General features: G+C 42.6%; 1 protein-coding gene across 1 annotated transcript in view; it reads right to left on the minus strand.

Annotated features, from left to right (window-relative positions):
- Nucleotides 1-23143, minus strand: part of HMGXB4 (HMG-box containing 4) — a gene marked incomplete at both ends in the record, with an annotated part of 28983 nt that continues 5840 nt past the window's right edge. The window contains 6 exons of the mRNA XM_080705298.1: nt 1-45; nt 540-662; nt 10385-10554; nt 10985-11090; nt 12450-12514; nt 13626-13707. Of these exons, the coding sequence (XP_080561424.1) occupies nt 1-45; nt 540-662; nt 10385-10554; nt 10985-11090; nt 12450-12514; nt 13626-13707 (591 nt within the window). The remainder of the gene's footprint in view (nt 46-539; nt 663-10384; nt 10555-10984; nt 11091-12449; nt 12515-13625; nt 13708-23143) is intronic.

The raw sequence follows: 23143 nt of genomic DNA on the forward strand, positions 1-23143 counted from the left end.
TCACAGTCCAGGCATGATGTAAGCAATGTTGTCTAGTGTGTTTGACTGCAAAGGAAGGAAAAAGGGGTTTGTTGAATAGTACTCTACCGTGGTTTCTGAGATATGTTTCTTTGTCCACGGGAGAGAAATGGGAAAAGTGGTTAGAGAAAATGATGAGGAAGATGACATACTCTTTTCTCTTATGCTAGGAGTTTTCTGGATGATTCCCCATTAATCCCAACAAAAAAAGAGGAGGAAAATTCCTGCACATTCTCTGCATTAGAAGAGCACATGGGAAACGCAGGAGTTACAGTGCTGCAAGGACTACATATTGCTTCTCTCCAAAGCACTATTTTGGGAAACGGTATATTTTTTAGTTTCACAGAAAGCATAGCATGCTTTTAATAATATAGTACCACATTGCGTGGGCCAAATACGAAGGGAGTACCACATGCCACCAAACCCTAGGAGCCTGTACCTGACGGTGCTCATTAAGGAAGGGCCTCTGTGATTTCCAAGGGGGTGGTCCTAAGAACTCAAGAGAAATAAGGAAAACTCACCAACACCTGTTTGGGACAGCCGTTCAATTCAGGCAGTTGTGTGGTGAGACATGCCAAAGGGCCGAGAGCACAGATAATGGAATCCAGAAGCACCGACAGACTGCCAGACACTGCCACCATGCCCTGAAAGGAAGCGACTGTGAGCAAGTCACGGTCCCGATGCGCTCTCCGTTTTCTGGTGAACTTCCTCTAATGATCTTTTAAAATTCTCGACACTTCCCATCAAACAGTATGATACTTACAGCAGAAATGGAAGGTAATTCCTTTTATTACTTTGTAAGTTGCTTAAAAGGGAAACTCTTCCTATACATACCCAGGATTCCTGCCTATTCCTAATCCATTTCATTTTCTATGTCTTTGGAAAGTCACTGGACTCCTTTCTCCTTAACAGCAATACTGGAAAATGCCTTACCTAACTCCAGAGAGCAGCTGGGGAGATTTGTAAGATCATACATGCAAAAGCATATCTTTGATCAACTCTACAAATACAGCTAAAATAGAATGACCGAAAATCCTACCACCCCACGGGACGCTACCATTTCAATCAACATATCCGTGTTTCGCCAGGCACTGCCTTTCACTTTCTAGCTGGGCACCGCCACTGTGCGGACAGCGGGACCACGGAGCACGGCACAGACTGCGCAGAACAGTCGGGCCCACCCCTGCGCTCCCCCACTCCACGGTCTCCTATTGTCACGAGGATTTTTTTTCTTTCCTTTTCTCTAGCTGCCACATGAAAGAAAACATACACCCTTAACTCTGCATGTGTCTTCTCTCACTTTCTTTTCGTTTTTGGTGTTAGGGATTAAACCCAGGGGCATTCTACCTCTGTGCTACACTCCCAGCTTTATTTCTTATTTTGAAACAGGATCTTACTCAGCTGAGACCTTCACTAAGTTGCTGAGACTGACTGCGTTTGTGATCCTCCTGACTCAGTCTCTCCAAAGTGCTGGGATTACAGGCGTGCACCACCATGCCTGGCTTCTCTCTCACTTATTCTGATGTTCTCCATTTCCATCCATTTTCCTGCAAATGACATATTTTGTTCTTTATGGCTTAGTAACACAGGTAGCTTTCTTTTCTTTTCTTTTTTGTGGGTCTGGGGATGGAACCCAGAGGCATTTGAATTTGACTTCTGACCTACAACCCCTACCCAATGTTTTATTCTTTCTTTCTTTCTTTCTTTTTCTTTCTTTCTTTTTTGGTGGTACTGGGGTTCCTGGAAGCCCTTCTACCTCTGGGATATACTCCCATGGGCTACACACCCAGACCTATTTTTTAACTTTTTTTTTTTTTTAATGTGGAAACAGGGTCTCTTAAACCAGCAAGGCTGGCTCCGAACCAGCGCAATCCTCCTGGTCTCCGCCTCCTAAGTGCAGGGATTACAAGCATGCGCCACCACGCCTGGCTTAAACATGGAGCTTTTGATAGCAGATATAATTTTTCTAGGGTGAGTGTTCACTTTCAAAAATTATTTGGTTTGTTTCAAAACTTAATCTTGTATAATTCATATTGTCTATGTATCTGTGATCAGAAGACATAAGAAATAAGACTGCTGGTTGCAAATGCCACCCCCAGCTCTTGCACAACCTGATTCCCTCGAGAGGCAGCACAGCAGAGGCCGTAGGGAATAGTGCAGGCCTTGGGCTGCCTGCTCCATCCTGCCCCACCACCCCCGGCTCCTGAGCCTGGCCCAGTTGCTCACTATGCTGCACCGAAAGAATACAGCGCTACACCAGATGGGGTTGAGATAATGGACATAAGGTACTTGGGATAGTGCCTGGTGGCCAGTAAGTACTCAACAACTATTAGCAGTTATTATTATTACTATCAAGAGCCGGGCGTGGTGGCGCACGCTTGTAATCCCAGAGCTTGGGAGGCTGAGACAGGAGGATCACGCAGGTTCGAAGCCAGCCTCAGCTACTTAGTGAGGCTCTCAGCAACTTAGCGAGACCCTGTTTCCAAATAAAATATAAAATAGGTCTGGGAGTAGAGCCCCGAGGTAGAAAAAAAGCCCCTGGGTTCCACCCCCAGTACCACCAAAAAAAAAAAAAAAAACCCACCCCAAAACTATTATTACTATCAATACCTTCACCTCCAGAATTATACTTCTTGATGTCTGCTGAGTCTCTTCTCTTAGCTATTTATTAATTTCTTTCTTTTATTTGGTACTGGGGATTGAACCCAGAAGCATTCCACCTCTGAGCTACATCCATAATCCTATTTTTATTTGAAAACAGGGGCATTGGGCATGGTGGTGCACGCTTGTAATCCCTGTGCCTTGGAGGCAGAGACAGGAGGATTGCGCAGGTTTGAAGCCGGCCTCACTGGCTTAAGAGACCCTGTTTCCAAATAAAAAAAATATAAAAATAGGTCTGGGAGTGTAGCCCTGTGGTAGAAGGTTTTCCAGGAACCCCAGTACCACCAAAAAAAAAAAAAAAAAAAAAAAAAGAAAACAGGGTCTTTGCTGAGACTAGCTCTGAACCTACCGATCCTCCTGTCTCGGCCTCCCAAGTACTGGGATTACAGGCGTGTACAACCACACCAACCCTTTCTTGATTTCGACACAGCATAAAGAGGAATAACCTTCTCACTGGAATTCACCCTCCTCTCGCTCCCACTTCTCTGTCAAAGCCACCAGCACTCCCAAGGCCTCACCATGGCCAACTCCTCCTTTCCTTGGCCCCTTCCCTGGCTTTCCTCTTCACTCTCTGTGGGGGTGGGGGGTTACCAGCCCAGCAGGAGGTTAAGAGCTTGCACCTGAGGCCACACCTCTAATGGCTCAGCACTTCAGGGCTGAACTCCAGAGCAAGTGACTCAACCAAAGTTTCTGCCTTTTCTTTAATAAAACTGGAGGAACAAAAGTGCTACCTTCTAAAGCTGCAGTGAGTGAAGTGGACTGATTTTCATAAGCACTTTGAATGAACACTGGTGAGTGAGCATTCAGTAAATGTTAGCAGCTAGTCACCCTACAGTTAATAATCGTTCCTATTTTGTGTCTGAATCTCCAAGTGGATTTAAGTCTCTCAAGAGCAGGAACCCCCGATCCTTTTCTATGTCCTCTCAACAATTCCTGGTATCCCAGAGAGTAACCCTGGGAGTGACAGGGATGGGGACGCTGTGAAATAGTGGTCTCCCCATGAGCAACTGGGTTAGTTCCTGAGAAGCATTTGTTGAATTAAATTCAAATCTTTGTCATGTATAGACTACTGTTATTCATTTTTTTCTTTTTTGCAGGGTGTGGGGAAGGAACCCAGGGGCATTTGACCTCCGAGCTATACCCCCAGCCCTATTTTTTATTCTTTATTTTGAAACAGGGTCTCACTAAGTTACCGAGGGCCTAAGTAGCTGAGGCTGGCCGTGAACCCAGATCCTCCTGTCTCAGCCTCCCAAATGCTGGGATTACAAGCGTGCGCCACCACACTCAGCTCAACAACTGTTATTAAAGTAAAAACAACAGTTTCTTTTTTGTGGTACTGGGGATTGAACTCAAGGGCATTTTACCTCTCAGCTACATCCCCAGCCCTATTTTATTTTACTTTTTCTTGGGGAACAGGCCTAAGTTGTGGAGGGCCTCACTAAATTGCGGAGGCTGGTCTCCAGCCTGTGATTCTCCCGTTGTCTCTGGCTCCCAAGTACTGGCATAAGTGTAAGCCGCCACCCTTGCTAGACTAATGTCCCTCCAGTTCTTCTTCTTCTTTTTTTTTTTTTTTGTGATAATGGGGGTTGAACCCAGGGGCATTCTACCTCTGAGCTACACCCCCATCCCTATTTTATTCTTTATTTTGAAACAGGGTTTCACTAAGTTGTAGAGGGCCTCACAAAGTGCTGAGGCGGGTCACGAACTTGTGATCCTCCTGTCTCAGACTCCCAAGTACTGGGATTACAAGTGTGTGCCACTCACACACAATTTAAAATAGAAAATATTCTCAGAGAAAGCCCAATGGGAGTTCTGATCATACCCTCCCAAATAATAAATATTTTCTCATTTTTGGTACTGGGGACAGACCCAGGGGCATTCTAATTCTGAGCTGTACCTCCAGCCCTTTTTTATTTTGAAAGAGGGTCCCAGCCAGGCATGGTGGCACAAGCTTGTAATCCCAGCATTTGGGAGGCTGAGACAGGAGGATTGCAGTTTGTGGACAGCCTCAGCTACTTAGTGAGACCCTTTGCAATTCAGTGAAACCCTGTTTAAAAATAAAGAATAAAAAATAGGACTGTGGGTATAGCTTGGAGGTAGAATGCCCCTGGGTTCCATCCCCAGCACCATCAAAAAAAAGAAGGTCTCAATATCTCAATATGGCGCTCAAAGTCTTGCTAAGTTGTTACTGGCCTTAAATCTGTTGATCCTCCTGTTTCAGTCTCCCAAGTACTAGGATCACAGCCCTGCACCACCATGCTTGGCTGAAATAAAAATTTGCATGGAACTCCAATATATAAATCAGCTAAAAAATGTGGAGAAAGTGGGGGTGGGAATCTAGAGCCTCAATCGGCCTTCTTTTATTCGTCTCTGCAAAAGATGGCGTGCCTGAGAAGTGGACGGAGGCTGCTTTCTTAGACTGGGATATCTCTCCTCAACATCTCTGTAGGGCACAATCCTGCTTACTCATTAGTCTAGTGTGAATATCACCTCCCCTTCCTTCGCAAGGCCTCCCTTGACTCTCAGAGTCTGATCACCAGCAGTCTCCTGAATGCTCCAGCTCCATCCACAGGATGGCAGGATGAGAAGGGGCTGGAAGTGAGGCCAGCTGTGCTCTAGCTCTCTGGGAGTTTCAACTTGAGATACTCACTAATCTCATCAAACTCTAAACTAACACACTGTATAAGTCAATGTTCCTTAAGGAGTGGTATATAATTTCTGGTGACATGTAGATGAGTATTAATTATTATAATTATTATTTAGGTGGTACTGGGGATTGAACCTTAGGGTATCCTACATTTCCAGCCCTTTTTATTTTTATTGTGGTGGTGGGGATGGAACCCAGGGGCATTCTTCTTCCAAGCTACACCCCCAGCCCTATTTTGTATTATTTATTTGGGAACAGGGTCTCACTGAGTTGCAAAGGACCCCACTAAGTAGTGGCTGAGGCTGTCCGCGAACCGCAATCCTCCTGTCTCAGCTTCCCAAATGCTAGGATTACAAGCATGAGCCACCACACCTGGCTAGACCTTTTTATTTTTTATTTTGAGGCAGGTCTGGCTAACCTACCTACGCTGGCCTCAAACTTAAAATCCTGTCTCAGCCTCTCAAGTCCCTAGGTTTAAAGGCATGTGCCACTGTGCCCAGAGAACATTAATAATTTTGATAGCTACATATCCATTATGTGCATTAGGAAAAAATTGGAATATCACTCTTTGTATGTCAAAATATATCAATGTAAAAACACAGATATATTTGATTAAATAAAACTATAAAGCCGGGAACCGGGCGTGGTGGCACATGCTTGTAATCTCAGCATTTGGGAGGCTGAGACCAGAGGATTGAGGTTCGCAGACAGCCTCAGCTACTTAGTGAGGCCCTCTGCAATGTAGTGAAACCCTGTTTCAAAATAAAGAATAAAAAATAGGGCAAGGGATGTAGCTCGGAGGTCAAATGCCCCTGAGTTCCATCCCCAACCCCCACCCCCCAAAAAAAGTTCAGAGGTAGAATGCTCCTGGGTTCAATCCCCAGTACTACCACCACAACAAAAAAATAATAAAGAACTAGACAGTAGTGACAACCTATAATACTGAGAATATACTGAAAGCTACTAAATTGTGGACTTTAAAAGGTAAACTTTAGAGCTGGGTGTGGTGGCGCACACACTTGTAATCCCAGCATTCGGGAGGCAGAGACCAGAGGATCATGTTTCACGGACACCCTCAGCTACTTAGTGAGGCCCTTTGCAACTCAGTGGGACCCTGTTTCAAATAAAGAATAAAAAAATAGGGCTGGGGGTATAGCTTGGCGGTAGAATGCTCCTGGTTCCATCCTCAGTACTGGGAAAAAAAAAAAAAAAGGTAAAACTTTAGCTGGAGATGGTGGTACACACTTGTAATCCCAGCATTTGGGAGGCTGAGACAGGAGGATGTGGTTCACGGACAGCCTCAGCTACTTGTGAGACTCTGTTTCAAAATAAAATATAAAATAGGTTGGGGGTGTAGCCTGGAGGTAGAGGACCCTGGGTTCCATCCATAGGACCACACACACAACAAAAAGAATAAAAAATAGTGTTGGGGGTGCAGCTCGGAGACAGAATGCCCCTGGGTTCTCAAACCCAGTACCGCAAGTAAATAAATAAGTAAATAAATAAATAATACAATAAAATAGGACTAGATATAGCTCAGAGGTAGAATGCTTGCTCCTAGGTTCAGCCCCTAGTACCACAAACAAACAAAAAGCAAGACAAATAAAACAAAAACCCAAAAAAACAAAAGTAGACTGGAGAATCTGCAAAGTTTTTCCTTTTCTTGTTACAGTAGTTGCCCCATATCTGTGGTTTCCCTTTCACAGTTTCAGTTATCCATGGTCAACCTCAGTCAGAAAAAATTTTTTTTTGGGTACTGGAGATTGAACCCAGGGACAGCCTACCTCCAAATTATACCCCCAGACCTATTTTATTTTGTGGTGCTGAGGATTGAACCCAAGGACATTCTACCTCTGAGCTATACTGCCAGCCAGATTTTTTTATTCCTTCTTTCCTTCCTTTCTTTTTTGTGGTACTGGGGTGGAACCCAGGGGCTTTTCTACCTATGAGCTATACTCCCAGACCTATTTTATACTTTATTTGGAAACTGGGTCTCGCTAAGTTGCTGAGAGCCTCACTAAGCAGCTGAGGCTGGCTTCGAACTTGTGTGATAACTCCTGTCTCAGCCTCCCAAGTGAGGGGATTACAAGCGTGTGCCATCACACCCAGATCTATTCTTTATTTTGAAACAGGGTCTCACTAAGTTGCAGAGGGCTTCACCAAGTAGCTGAGGCTGGATGCAAACCTGCCATCCTCCTGTCTCGGCCTCTCAAGTACTGGGATTACAAGTGTGTGACACCATACCCTGCTCCCCAGACCTATTTTATTTTGAAACAGGGTCTCATTAAGTTACTGAGGCTGGCCTTGAACCTGCAATCCTCCTGTCTCAGAATCCCAAGTACAGGTATTACAGGTGTGCACTATCACACCTGTAGCCAAAAAGAATAAACGAAAAATTCCATCTACCTCGTATGCATGAGGCTCTGGATTCAATTCCCGTTACTGGAGAAAACCAAACCAAACACCACCCACTTAGTTTTTGTTGTTGTTGCTGGGGATTGAACCAGGAGCTTTCTAACTCTGAGCTACACTCCCAGCCATATATATGTATATGTATGTATGTATATATGTATATATATTTTAAATATGAAACAGGGTCTCACCAACTTGTGGAGAGCCTTACTAAGTTGTTGAGACTGGCCAGTGATCCTCCTGTTTTGGCATCCCAATTACTGGGACTAAAAGCATGTGCCACCACACCTGGATCCACTAAGTTTTAAATTGCATGTTGTTCTGAATAGCATGATGAAATTTCTGTCCTGCTCTGTCCTTCCCAGGAAGTGAATCACCCCTTTGTTCAGTGTATCTATCCTGTATACTCCACCCACTTATTAGTCTACTCAGTAGCGATCTTAACTATCGGGTCTAATGGTATGGTATCATCATGCTTGTGATAGGATTCAGTACCCTATGTGGTTTCAGGATCTGCTGGACACTTGAACATATCTTGCACGCACCAGGAGGGACGACTGTCCTATGTATATGTAACTTTCATAGTAACTCTTCATGGAAACTGGTTGGTTTCATTTTGTTAATTATGTAAATGTTCTATCTTACCAATTAGACTGTAAGTTTTCTGATAGTATAGAGGCATACTATGCTGTTCAGATTTTCTACTCCCCAAGGTCTTGGATTAATGCCTACGTATTCAACAAATATTTGCTAAACTAATGGAAATATATGGGGGAAATGTGAAATATGGAAGCTGCTTATAACAAACCATTATTACTTCTAAGTAATCCTAACTTCTAAGTAATCTAAGTAATATAATACTTCCAAATACTTCTAACTTTTAAGAAAAGAGAATACCTAAATATGAAAAACCAAAATAAAAATCACAGAATATTTTATTCTAGAAATACAATTATCCATTCAGATATATGAATCTACATGAGTGCTTAAATTCTCTTGACACCTGCTGAATTTTTAGAAATTAGCCAAAGCTGAGTGTGGTGGCACACACCTCTAATCCCGGGATTTAGAAAGCCGAGACAGGAGAATCTCAGGTTTGAGGTCAATCTCAACAACTTAGCAAGACCCTGTTTCAAAATTAAAATAAAAGCCAGGTGTGGTGTCCCATGCTTGCAATTCCAGTACTTGGGAGGCTGGGACATGAAGATTGCAGGCATTAAGCCAGCCTCAGTAGCTTAGTGAGACCCTGTTTCCAAATAAAATATACAATAGGTCTGGTGTAGCCGGGCGTGGTGGCGCACGCTTGTAATCCCCACACTTGGGAGGCTGAGTCAGGAGGATCACACAGGTCCGAAGCCAGCCTCAGCTACTAAGTGAGGCTCTCAGAAACTTAGTGAGACCCTGTTTCCAAATAAAATATAAAATAGGTCTGGGAGTATAGCCTGGAGGTAGAAAGCCTCTGGGTTCCACCCCCAGTACCACAAAAAAAAAAAAAAAAAAAAAAAAAAAAAAAGATCCAGGTGTGGTGGCATACCCTGTAATCTCAGTACTTGGGAAGCTGAAACAGGAGGATTGCAGGTTGGAGGACAATCTAACCAAATAGCGAGGCTCTCATTAATCTAGTGAGACCCTACAGCTGGGGATGTAGTACAGAGGTAGAATGCCTCAGGGTTCAATCATCAGTGCCACAAAAATAAAATAAAATAGGACTGAGAGCTCAAACTCAGAGGTAGAATATCCCCGGTACCAAAAAGGAAAAAAGAAAAGAAATTAGCCAAAGAACTCAGACCAGCTTCACCTCTTGTGGCCTCTGGCATTTTATTTGTTGAATGGTAATTCTATCCATGTGATTAGCTTTATATTTCTGTGCTGATTTCACAGCCTAAAAATGGCATTAGCAGCTTAGATTTCTGTCTTATTAGAATTGAAAGGTGAACTACTACGCTGAGGGGCGATATGGTTAGAAATTGAATATGGTCATAGAAGTGGAGCAAGGCAGCTCTGCAGGTTCAGTGATTTTGAAACTGAAGCCTGAAAAACAAAAACCTCCCTCAGGCACACAGCACGGGATAATCTGAGTGCACAGTACGAAAGAGCTTGAGAACTTCAACCTCCCCATTTGCTACCTATTTTCAAAGGAGAGAAACTCATCTGTCTATTCAAGAATTTACCAGAAATACACTGAAAAATTTATACTATCTTTGAAGACAAGTGATCAAAACTGCTATGGGTTTGGACACATCTGCATTATACTTTAAAGAATAAAAACCAATTACAGGGTATATTCTAACTTCTTTTTGTGTTCTGTTTCAACTGTGTGGCATTAATATAAACTTAGTCAACAGGTAGATTTCAAATCTCTAGATGTTCCTGTTACTTTTTTTTTCTATACCCCCAGCCTTTTAAAATTTTTTTTTGTTTCAAAACAGGATCTCACTAGGTTAGGAGTCTTGCTCAGTTTCTGAGACTCGTCTTGAACCTGAGAGACTTCTGTTTCAGCGCCAAGTACTGGGACTGCAGGCCCCTGCCACCACACTCAGCTGACACGGTTTTCTTCTTACTATGTCTGGAGTACCCGGCATAATTCTGCATTACATAACTGCTCAGCGAATGTGAAGTGAGTGTGTAGATCCATGCTGTACTCACTTCCGTCTCCTGCAGGCGGTGTCCAATGAGGCTGAGGGACTCTCCCAACAGCTGAAGATGAGCAGCAACGTCAATGGGCTCTGTCTCCGGGGCCTTGGCTGGCGACGCTGGCAGCATCACGGTGGTGGGTGGGGATTTCTTTTGAGGTGACAGTACTCCCGCTGAAGAAGCTGAGAAAAGAGGGATGAAGTAGAGATGAAATTTGCCCACTGCCTTGAACATCACCAAAATGTTATTCCTGATCAAAATCTTTATGAATTATACAGACATTAGCAGAACAATGGCTGAAGGATAAATCTAGTCTATGACCTCTTTTTGTATGACCTGACAGCTAAAAATAGTTGTATAAAAAAGTAGTTTAAAAGGTTGGGAAATATGTGACAGATAATGCCTATGGCACACAAGGCCTACCTTTGCTGAAAAAACTTGTTGACCTGTGATTTATATTTCCTATATCTGAGTATCTTTTTTGGTCTGCAATAATCAGTAATAACATCTGGGTCTAAAGGTCTGCTTTTAATATAAGCTGCTTTTCCGATCTGAGGAAGCAAAATATGCAGTGTCTTGGAGACAAGGACCCCGCAGAGGGGGGGCCACTACCTTTGACTTCCATGGGCCCTTCTGAGCGGGAGGCTTTTCTTTTCACAGTTGTAGCTTCTGCTTTGTTCTGTTTGTGCTGCAAATACTGAGCTTTTTGCTTCCAAATCTGCAATATATTAAAAATTAAAACAAAAAAATAAAATGGAAAGTATCCAAGGTAGAACAAAATGAAGAAAGCGAAGGGTGGAGGTGGCAGGCAGTGGGCTAATGTTCCATTTTAAACTGAGTCACTGAACTGGCTCAGACTATGGATTACATTGATATTTAAGTGGAAGATCATAAACATTCCTTAATGCCAATGGCCAAATGTAGTACTAGCCATACACAGCGGTGCACACCTATAGTCCCAGCAGTTTGGAGGCTAAAGCAGGAGGATGGCAGGTTCAAGGCCAGTCTTAGGAACTTAATAGGTCCCTATTTCAAAATAAAATAATAAAAAGGGATAGGAGGGTAGCTCAGAGACAGAATGCCCCTGGATTCAATCCCTAGTAGTGTGTGTGTGTGGGGAGGCATGGGGAAAAATCTCAATACTGGTTTTTAAATCACTATACAATTGAAATGGAAATTACAGACATCTGGCTTTGCCTAATACCCATGTGGTTGTACTTTAAAGCGAGACGGCAATTCTTGTTCCACACTTCCTACATATCATACATTGGAAAATTACTATGCATGATTCAGATATGAATTATAATTGTCTTATGGGAGCATACATTACTTGGTAATGGTTGATGAGGGTGACCTGAAACCTAGTTAAATGCGTTCCTATCTGTAGGATGACATTCCTCAGTTCTCAGATCATGGTTATTAGGTATTTATAGCAGAGGATTGTGGCTTTAGATTCTCTTTTAACACCAATCACTCCCCAAGTTAGCTCTTGTTTTGGCTCAAATATAGATTTTGGGGAAAACATAAAGTTAGAAAAGACAGCCTCCCACAAGGATGGTGGTATGCTCCTACAATCACACTATCTGGGAGGCAGAGACAGGAGGATCACAGGTTCAAGAAGAGCATCAGCAACTCAGCAGGACTCTCAGCAACTAGAGATAATGGTTCACAACAAAAAATAAAAGGACTGCCGGGTGTGGTGGCGCATGCTTGTACTCCCAGTACTTGGGAGGCTGAGATGGGAGTATCATCGCAGGTTCACAGCCAGCCCCAGCAATTTAGGGAGACTCCGTTTCCATATAAAAAATAACATAAGACCGGGGGTGTAGTTCAGAGGTAGAATGCCCCTGGGCTCAATCCCCAGTACCAAAACAAACAAAACAAAAACAGGGGTGGGGAGAAAAGACTCTCCCTATAGCTGAATCTTTGCAGTAACTCGACACCATCACCCTCTGCTAAACCATTTTCTGGTGCTTTGTAATGTTTTCCACTACTCCAGTGCTGTGTGGCTGGTCTATATACACATGTGGGAAAGCAAAAATCAATAAAGACAATGCTTGTAAGAAGGCGTGCTTACCAGCTTGTCCTTTTCTGGCAATTGCTTCCATACCTCGGCCAGTTTTTTACTAAGTTCCCCAAAATCTGGCATTTAAGAGTAAAACAAACAATATAGAAGAGAGTTAGCTTTATCAGAACAGAAGACTAATGGGAGCAAAAACTGGAACAAGGCATTGACTGTCAGGCTTAATATGGCAAGACTCCTCCAGACACCCAGCCAGAGCCTCCACTTCCCTCTGGCTCTGCAGGAGGAGGGCGCTGGGCAGCCACGGAGAGGCGCAGATCTTTGTCCATTCACTCCAGGGACTTAGTCCTGAGGCATGTTTTTGTTTTTTAATTTGACTTCACAATCCAATACAGTATGTTACATATAATTTGATAAAAGATAGAGGTTTTTACCCAATTTCTGACAAATTAGTACCAAAGAAGAATTCCTGAAACCAGCTCAGAGGCAATCCTCCAGATGTGAGATATGATCCTTCCATTTATACAGCAACTGCACGCGTACCTCATAGCAACCATGCACTGGGGTGGGCAGGGCAGCTGTTTTACACATTAGGCTAATAAACAGGTAAAGGCTAAGTGCCCCGTCCAGGGTCTGCAGTATGTTTTCCTTTTTTCTGTGGTACTGGGGATTGAACCCAGGGGCATTCTATTTCTGAACTATAACCCCCGTCTTACTTTATTTTTTATTTTGAAACAGGGTCTTACTAAGTTGTAGAGGGCCTCACTGAATTACTGAGGCTGGCCTCCTATCTCAACCTCCCAAATATAGGGATTATAGGCATGTGCCACCATACCCGGCAATATAGTGTTTTTCTCATCTCACTATCCTCTAATATAAAGACAAATATAAAAAAATAAGTCATCTCATAAATCTACACCCAAGGGCAGTTTAAATAAAAGTCTGACTACAGATATAAAGAGCTGCATAATTATGTGCATTTATACAAAAACAGTGCTTCATAACATTTCACAGTTTACCATATTATCAGTTTAAGAGATATGAATAGAAAACATCTTTTTTATGGGTGGGATGAACTAAGAAACAATCTAAAGTAATTTGTAGATCTAGGAAAGAAATGGGATTTGTGTTTTAATGTTCCGTGAAGAAGTTGCCCGTTGCAATGCTTCAGAGCTAAAGTAGAAAACAAAACAAAACCAAAAACTCCCGAAATATCAGAAATGTTCTTACCTATTCCCGGATGGTCAGCTACAATGGTTACACGATACTCTTTACAGAACACTTGGTAGGCCGACATGTTCTTCTTTTTTGGCTAGTACCACACAGAAGACAGAAGAGGGCAAGGCTTGATTAGAGCCCAGGTTTAGTAACCCGAGTCCACGTAGCAAAGTAGAAACCACACCCACTTTCTCACTCACAGAAGCGCTGATGCCATCCACTAGCTCTTCTAATCGTGGTAGTTGTTAATCCACGTTACTTCTCATCCAGGAGATGAGTATCACTTTTACTTTTAGCAGGTAAAATCCACACGCTAAATTATTTTAAGGTTTTTCAGGCTGTTGAAAGCTACATGTTAATTATTTCTAAAGCTCTTCATATAATCCCCATATAATCCCACATAGTATAATTTTTTTTAGAACTATGTTCTAAAAAACAAAAGTTTTTCCTTCTCTTGGGGTGTTAAGTTTTTTTTGTCTTTGAAAACCATAACCATAACCAGGTGTGATAGCACACGTTTGTAATCCTAGTACTTGGGAGGCTGAGACAAGACGATCACAGGTTTGAAGCCAGCCTTGAAAACTTAGTGAGGCCCTCTGCAACTTAGTGAGAATCTGTTTCCAAATAAATAAAACTGGACTAGGGCTGTAGCTCAGAGATAGAATGCCTCTGGGTTTAATCCCCGGTGTCTGTCTGTCTCTGCCCCTCCCTCCCTCCCTCTTCCCCCCCAACCTCTCTCACACACACACACACACACACACACACACACACACACACACACACACACACACGAGAAAGAAAGAAAGAAAGAAAGAAAGAAAGAAAGAAAGAAAGAAAGAAAGAAAGAAAGAAGGAAAGAAAGAAAGAAATGAATGAAAATCAGAACCATGTAATTTCATTTGAAGCTCTGGGGCCAGAAACCTAAGTGCTAACTCTACGTTATCTTTTTATTTCTCTGGTGTTGATTTCTAATCATACCATTTTTCTGATCCTGCTTTTACTGTCATTTGTAGTTTATCATTCTTTTATTATTCCCATTTTTGTGGTTGAGGCTAAGAAGTAAATAACTGAACACAGTTCTTTGGTAGTCAATGTCAAGATGAACCCCTTGTACTTCATCGAGCTATTTAAAAGGTGCTTGTTCTTCATTGGGTTATGACACATCAATATAAAAAAGCAATGGAGCCGGGCGTGGTGGCGCACGCTTGTCATCCCCGCGCTTGGGAGGCAGAGACAGGAGGATCGGGCAGGTTCGAAGCCAGCCTCAGCTACTAAGTGAGGCTCTCAGCAACTTAGTGAGACCCTGTTTCCAAATAAAATATAAAATGGGTCTGGGAGTATAGCCCGGAGGTAGAAAGCCTCTGGGTTCCATCCCCAGTACCACACACACACACAAAAAAAGCAATGGATTTTTTTTTTTTAATTGTGTTACTGGGGCTGGAACACAGGGGCATACTACCTCCGAGCAACACCCCCAGCCCTATATTTTATTCTTTATTTTTAAACAGGGTCTCACTGAATTGCAAAGGGACTCACTAAGTGGATGAGGCTGGTTTCAAACCTGTGTAATCCTCCTGTCTCAGCTTCCCACATGCTGGGATTATAAGTGTGTGCCACCACACCCAGCTGCAATAGATGCTTTTTGAAAAACAAAATCAAATCACATTTTTTGGGGTACTGGGGATTGAACCCAGCTAAAAAATTTAATGGAAATTCTGTATGTCTTAAGGGTCAGAGTTTCTGAGATAGGTGTGGTTGCACAAACCTGTAATCCCAGTATTTGAGAGGCTGAGAGGAGGATCACGGGTTTGAGGCTAGTCTCAGCAACTTGGCAAGGCCCTCATCAACTAGTAAGAGCCTGTTCCAAAATAAAATAAAAAGTGGCCGGGGGTATAGCTTAGAGGTAGAATGCTCAATGTTCAATTCCCTGTGTCTGTCTCTGATACACACACACTCTCAGATTTATGACTCCAGGACAAACAGAGTCCCACAGTTTGGTCTTATAATTTCAGAGTTGTATCTTGTTTTAAACAAAGCTGACTTAGTTTTTCTTTTTTTTTTTTTTGCAGTACTAAGGATTGAATATTGAATCCAAAGACATCCTCCTCTGAGCTACACCCATAGCCCTATTTTTTATTATTTATTTTGAAACAGGGTCTCACTAAGTTACTGAGGGCCTCACTAAGTAGCTGAGGCTGGCCTTGAAACTGAGATTCTCCTGTCTCAGCCTTCCAAGTGCTAGAATTACAAATGTGTGCCATCATGCCTGGCTCTTGACCTAGTTCTCAATATTGTGTGCATAAAGCAGAGTGTGGGGGTGCATGCCTGTAATTCCAGAACTTGGGAAACCAAGGCAGGAGGACCACAGGTCCAGAGACAGCCTCAGAAATGTCGTGAGACTCTCAGCAGCCTAGTGAGACCTTGTTCAAAACAAAAAGTAAAAAGGGCTGGGGATGTAGCTCAGAGGTAGAAGCCCCTGGGTTCAATCCCTACAATCCCTAGCACAAAAAATAAATTAATTAAAAATTAAAAAGTTCCATGAAATAACTATCCTCAACTGGGCGTGGTTCAGCAACTTAGTGAGACCCTCCACGACTTAGCAAGACCCTGTTTCAACATATAAGAATAGAATAGGGCTAGGGATAGAATGTACCTGATTCTCTGAGGTAGAATGTACCTGGATTCAATCTCCTGTACCCCACTCCCCCAAAAAACCTATCTTCAAAAAACAAGGACCGGTAACAACAGAAAGCTGTGTGATAGCTTTGATTTAATTCCAAAAGGAGCTTGAAATCATTCTGAGGTACGGATACATTTCTAGAACACGATCCAAAGTAACTGCACTGAATGTTTATTGAAAACTTAGATTTAAAATTTTGCCGGGCGTGGTGGCGCACGCTTGTAATCCCCACGCTTGGGAGGCAGAGACAGGAGGATCGTACAGGTTCGAAGCCAGCCACGCACGCTGGTTGAGGAGACCCTGTTTCCAAATAAAAATGTAAAAAATCGGTCTGGGAGTGTAGCCCGGAGGTAGAAGGGCTTCCAGGAACCCCAGTACCACCAAAAAAATAAAAATAAAAAAAATAAAAAAATAAAATTTTATGCTAACCTTTATAAAAAGGCTTATCTATATGCTCAACATTTATTGGAGTACAATATACAACAATAATGTGGAAATTTATTCATCTAAAAATCTTTCCCTAGCCAGGCGTGGGGGCACACGCTTGTAATCCCAGCATTTGGGAGACTGAGACCAGAGGATCGCAGTTTGAGGACAACCTTAGCTACTTAGTGAGGGCCCTCTGCAACTCAGCGAGACCCTGTTTCAAAATAAAAGAATAAAAAATAGAGCTGGGGTGGATGGAATTGAGAGGTAGAAGCTCCTGGGTTCCATTCCCAGTAACCACACACACACACAAATAAAGTAAAAAAAAAAACCTAACATTTATAGAATAATTATATAGGGTGGTGGTATAGTAAGTAGGTAAGAACATGAGTTTTAAGGCATAGATCTTGTCCTTTGGAAGTTAAGAACATAAACTATGGAAAACACAGGAAATCTAAAGTGTAAAGCTACCTTGTCTTAGAGACACCATCTATTAATTATTAGATCTTGAATGTGAGGCGCTTTGCTTTGTGAGAACCTGTTTGAATGGCCTTGGGTTCTAGCCCCAGTACTGAAAACAAATAAAATTAAAAAAAAAAAAAAATCCAATGGCAATGAATGAAAAAGCAGAGACCAAAAAGGTTTCAAAGGTAACAGAAAAAAGTAACTTGAGTAAAGTATATTGCCATTTATTTATTAGTAAATATTTAATGAGTATCCATTATGTGCCAGACATTGGGAATACAGCCAAGAATGAGATAATCTAATTGATAAGATGGATAAATACAGTATAATAATAAAAAGCAATGCATGGTTGCACATGCTTGTAATCTTAGCAATGAAGAGGCTGAGACCAGAGGATCGTGGTTCGTGGACAGCCTCAGCTACTTAGCAAGGCCCTTGGCAACTCAGTGAAACCCTGTTTCAAAGAATAAAAAGAGCCAGGTGTGGTGGTACACGCTTGTAATCCCAGCATTCGGGAAGCTGAGACTGGAGGATTGCGGTTCGCAGACAGCCTCAGCTACTTAGTGAGGCCCTTTGCAACTCAGTGAAACCCTGTTTCAAAATAAAGAATAAAAAATAGGGCTGGGGGTGTAACTTGTAGGTAGAATGCCCCTGGGTTCTCCCCAGTACCACACACACACAAAAAAAGACTAAAGCCGGGTGTGGTGGTGCACACTTGTAATCCCAGCATTTGGGAGGCTGAGACTGGAGGACCATGCCCATGCCTGGCACAAATGCCTTTAGGTTCTATCCCCAGACCCGCAAAAAAAAAAAAAAAGAAAAAGAAAAATAAATAAATAAATAAATAAAATAAAAATAAAAAGACTAAAAAATAGGGCTAGGGTGTAGCTTGAAGGTACAATGCCAGTAGGTTCCATACCCAGTACTGAAAAAAAAAAAAAAAAAAAAAAAAAGGCAGCAAGCCCTCTTTTCCATTTACATAGCAGTGATTTGGCAGGGTATAGTGGCATATCCTAATTTGGGAGGCTGAGACAGGAGTACCACAGGTTTGAGGCTAGCTTTAGGAACTTAGACTGTTTCAAAAACAAAAATAAATAGCTGGGCGTGGTGACGCACACTTGTAATTCCAGCATTTGGGAGGCTAAGACCAGAGGATCCCAGTTCGCGGACAGCCTCAGCTACTTAGTGAGGCCCTTTGCAACTCAGTGAGACCCTGTTTCAAAATAAAGAATAAGCCGGGAGTGGTGGCACACGCTTGTAATCCCAGTGCTTGGGAGGCTGAGACAGGAGGATCGCACAGGTTCAAAGTCAGCCTCAGCTACTGAGTGAGGCTCTCAGAAACTTAGTGAGACCCTGTTTCCAAATAAAGTATAAAATAGGTCTAGGAGTATAGACTGGAGGTAGAAAATCCCCTGGGTTCCACCCCTAGTACCATACACACACACACACACACACACACACACACACACACACAAATAAATAAAAATAAGGAATAAAAAATAGGGCAGGAAGCCGGGCATGGTGGCGCCCGCTTGTAATCCCTGTGCTTGGGAGGCGGAGACAGGAGGATTGCTCAGGTTCGAAGCCAGCCTCACTGGCTCAAGAGACCCTGTTTTCAAATAAAAATATAAAATAGGTCTAGGAGTGTAGCCTGGAGGTAGAAGGGTTTCCAGGAACCCCAGTACCACCAAAAAAAAGGGCAGCGGGTGTAGCTCAGAGGTAGAACACCCCTTGATTCCATTCCCAGACACGAAAAAAATAAAAATAAAAACAAAAACTTAAAAATAAAAATTTGTGCTAGGGATGTGGCTCAGTAGAAGAATGCTCCTGAGTTCAATCCCCAATACAAAATAAACAGGTAAATAAATAAGTAAATAGTAATGATCCTATTTCTTTAGAGTAAAGCTGTTTAGAGATGTGAGTTCTGGGTGCTGTATCTTTTTTTATTAACTTAGTAAGAGTTTTTTTTTTTTTTTTTTTGTGTGGTACTGGGGATGGATCCCAGGGGTTTTCTACCTCCAGGTTAAATTCCCAGACCTTTTTTTTAAAAATATATTTTACTTGGAAACAGGGTCTCACTAAGTTGCTGTCAGCCTCACTAAGAAGTTGAGGCTGGTTTCGAACCTGCATGATCCTCCTATCTTAGCCTCCCAAGTACTGGGGTTACAAGTATGCACCACCACGCCTGGCTCTTAGAGCTTTATATTCCAAAATGTTTTAAGTGTTCTAACTATGGGTCCTTCCTTTCAAATCTCCTTTAATTGGGCCCAAGAAAATATAATAGAGTCAAGTATGGGAGTACATGACTGTAATTCCAGTACTTGGGAGGTTGAGACAGGATTGAAAGATTCAAGGCCAACTTCAGCAACTTAGTGAGACGCAGTAAAAAAATAAAATGGGGATGGGGGTATATAGCTCGGAGGTAGAATGCCCCTGGGGTTTCAATCCCCAGTACAAAACACAAAACAAAACAAAAAAATCCCCCAGAGCAATGAAGTGGGATCACACATGCAGAGAGTTCATGTAAGTTTATTTGGCCATTTGTGTATGTGAAGAGGGGAGAAAAGGAGAGGGAGAGCGGGTAGGGTTGGGGAGGATGGACTAAGAGTCTGGGCGATTCCACTTTTGTTCATTCTACTCGAAGAACATGGATCTTGGAGTGAGATGGGATTTAAATTTATAAATCTGCTTTTCCTGGGTAGTCTCTCAGTGTGTACAACTCACTACCCAAGTGGGATTCTGATGTTTGTAGCTAAGACAGTTTTCTTTTCTTTTTCTTTTTGCGGATCTGGAGATGGAATCCAAGGGCAAACTACACCCCTGCCCTATTTTGTATTCTTTTTTTTTTTTTTTTTGGTGGTACTGGGGTTCCTGGAAGCCCTTTTACCTCCGGGCTACATTCCCAGACCTATTTTTTATATTTTTATTTTGAAACAGGGTCTCTTAAACCTGCGCAATCCTCCTGTCTCTGCCTCCCAAGTGCGGGGATTACAAGTGTGCACCACCACACCCAGCTATTTTTTATTCCTTATTTTGAAACAGGGTCTCATTGAATTGCAGAGGGCCTCACTAAGTAGGCTGAGGCTGTCCGCGAACCACGATCCTCCTGTCTCAGCCTCCCAAATGCTGGGATTACAAGAGTGCACCACCACGCCCGGCTCTTAAGACAGTTTTCTTAAAAATCAATATTGTGGCGCCTGAACATATGCCAATGACACTGCATGGTACCAAAGAGGGAAAACTCTAGTTACACTGTACTGATATTCTGTTGGACTGAGGGTCTGCCAACCTTCAACATGGAGACTCCTCAAGGGATTTTCAAAGGAAATTTACTACATAACAATAAGCACATTATGTGCTGACCTTAGCACCTGACCACAATGTAAAACACACCTTTAGTCTATGGACTTAAAGTCCAGATTTCAAGGTGAAGGGCAAAAGCTGGGTACCTGGGAGGCTGAGATAGGAGGATCACAGGTTCGTGGCCAGTCTCAGCAAAAGGCCCTCTGCAACTTAGTGAGACCCTGTTTCAAAAATAAAAAATAAAATAGGGCTGGAGGTGTAGCTCAGAGGTAGAATGCCTCTGGGTACGATCTCCAGTAACTAATACATACATACACACATACATACATACTGAAGGGTTAAAAGCTTTTCAGAGCACAGACAGAAATACACAAATAGTATATGAGATCTACACATGTAACACATTTCTAGACTCCCAAATGCAAGGCCAATGATTCCACCCTAGACTTTCTCATGAAAGAAAAAAAAAAAAAAAAGAAAAAAAAAAAAAAGGCACAGCAATCCCAGTAGGAATACATGGACTGTGTCTTAACACATGTTAACATTTTGATAACTTGGATACTCACTTATTTACACTGGGAAATTAACCAGAAGCATTCTATCTCCAAGGTATACCCCCACCCTTTTTACTTTGAAGCTGGGTGTTTTGCTAAATTGTTAAAGCCTGTAACCTGAGAGCCTCCTGTCTGCCTTCCAAGTACTAGGACTATAGTCCTGGGCACCACACCCAGCTCAGATACTTTATTATTAGTAGCAAATTATTTGCAACAAGCCTACTCACAGTTTGGTTCTTGATACAATTTTACAGACAGAATCTCTTTTTAAATGTTTGTTGAAAGCTGTTGGTAGTGGCACAGGTTTATAATCCCAGTATTTTGGGAGGCTGAGACAGGAGGATCACAGGGTCAAAGACAGCCTCAGCAAGTAGCAAGACTCTCACCAACCCAGGGTGACCATTTCAAAAATAAAAATAAAGTAAGGCTGAGGGTTTAGCTTGGATGTAAAATGCTTCTGGGTTCAATTCCCAGTACCAAAAAATATAACTGATGAGGGCTGGGCATGGTGGGAATGCTTGTTTTCCCAGTGCTTGGGAGACTGAGACAAGAGGACCACAGGCTCATGGCCAGCCTAAGCAAGAAGCCCTCTGCAACTTAGTGAAACCCTATTTCCCAAAAAAAAAAAAAAAAGGATGGGAGTAGTGTAGCTCAGCTCAGAGGTAGGATGCCTCTTGGTTCAATCCCTAATGCCATAAACAAATTTTGATGAAGCATGTTACAATATCAAGATGTTTTATTGTTGTTGTTGTTTTTTTTTTTTTTTGCAGAACTGGAGATTGAACCCAGGAACATTCATTCTACCTCCAAGATATACTCTCAGCCCTATTTTTTCTCCTTTATTGTGAAACAGGGTCTCACTAAGTTGCAGAGGGCCTAAGTAGCTGAAGCTGGCTTCGAACCTGTAATCCCAGTCTCAGTCTCCCAAGTACTGGGATTATAAACATGTGCCACCACTCTGGCTCAAGATGTATTAAAAAGTAACTTCCTAGCCAGGTGTGGTGGCATGTAATCCCAACTTTTGGGAGGCTGAGATAAGGGATCAGGGTTCCCAAACAGCCTCAGCTTAGTGAGGCCCACTGCAACTCAATGAGACCCTGTTTCAAAATATAGAATATAAAATAGGGCTGGGGGTGTAGCTTGGAGGTAGAATGCCCCTGGGTTCTGTCCCTAGTACCACACACAAAAAAGTAACTTCTTAATGCTTTATAAGTTTGTTTGTTTATTTATTTTGTGGTCTTGGGAATGGAACCCAGGAACCTCTACCTCTGGGCTATGCCACAACCTATTTTATATTTTATATTATATTATATATGTATGTCATATTTTATGTTTTATTTGGGATTACAAGTGTGCACCACCATGCTCGGCTCCTTCTTTCCTTCTACGTAGCCACTTTCAACCTTCTGCTGGCTTCCCCTCAGGCCACCTACTTCTTGGGGTTCTCTGAACATTGTATGCCCTCTCATGTCTTAGCATCTTCACATGTTATTTCCCATCTGCTGACTCAAGTGCTCGATCCTCTTTCCTACCTGATAATTCCTTTGTGGCTGTAAGATTTGCTTCTGATAACACCTCTTTCAGGAAACCTGTTGCCCCAGGTCCCTTGTCTTCCCAGCACTGTGCATGCCTCTGCTGCAGTCTGATGCCCTGAAAATACTTCCCAGCCTCTCAATGCTCCTTGACAGCAGGCACTTTCTCTTATTCCTTTCTGTACCACTCTTGGCACCTGGCAAGTGTCTGGCACCATTTAAGTGCAGAACAAATCTGTGCTGAAAGAATAATAGAGTACAGCCGGGCGTGGGGGCGCACGCTTGTAATCCCAGTATTCGGGAGGCTGAGACCAGAGGATCGCGGTTTGCAGACAGCCTCAGCTACTTAGTGAGACCCAGTTTCAAACAAAGAATAAAAATAGGGCAGGGGGTATAGCTCGGAGGTTCCATCTCCAGACCCGCAAAAAGAAAAAAAGAAAAAAAGAGAAAAAAAAAAAAGAGTCTCAGAAGTGCATGGGAAGAGGTCAGAGCGTGTACGCATGGCTATCTCAGCTGATTTTCACTACAACCTCTAAGTAGCTGAGGCTAGCTTCAAATCTGTGCGATCTT

The sequence above is a fragment of the Muscardinus avellanarius genome (assembly GCF_963383645.1).
Source record: "Muscardinus avellanarius genome assembly, chromosome: 11".
NCBI lineage: Eukaryota > Metazoa > Chordata > Mammalia > Rodentia > Gliridae > Muscardinus > Muscardinus avellanarius.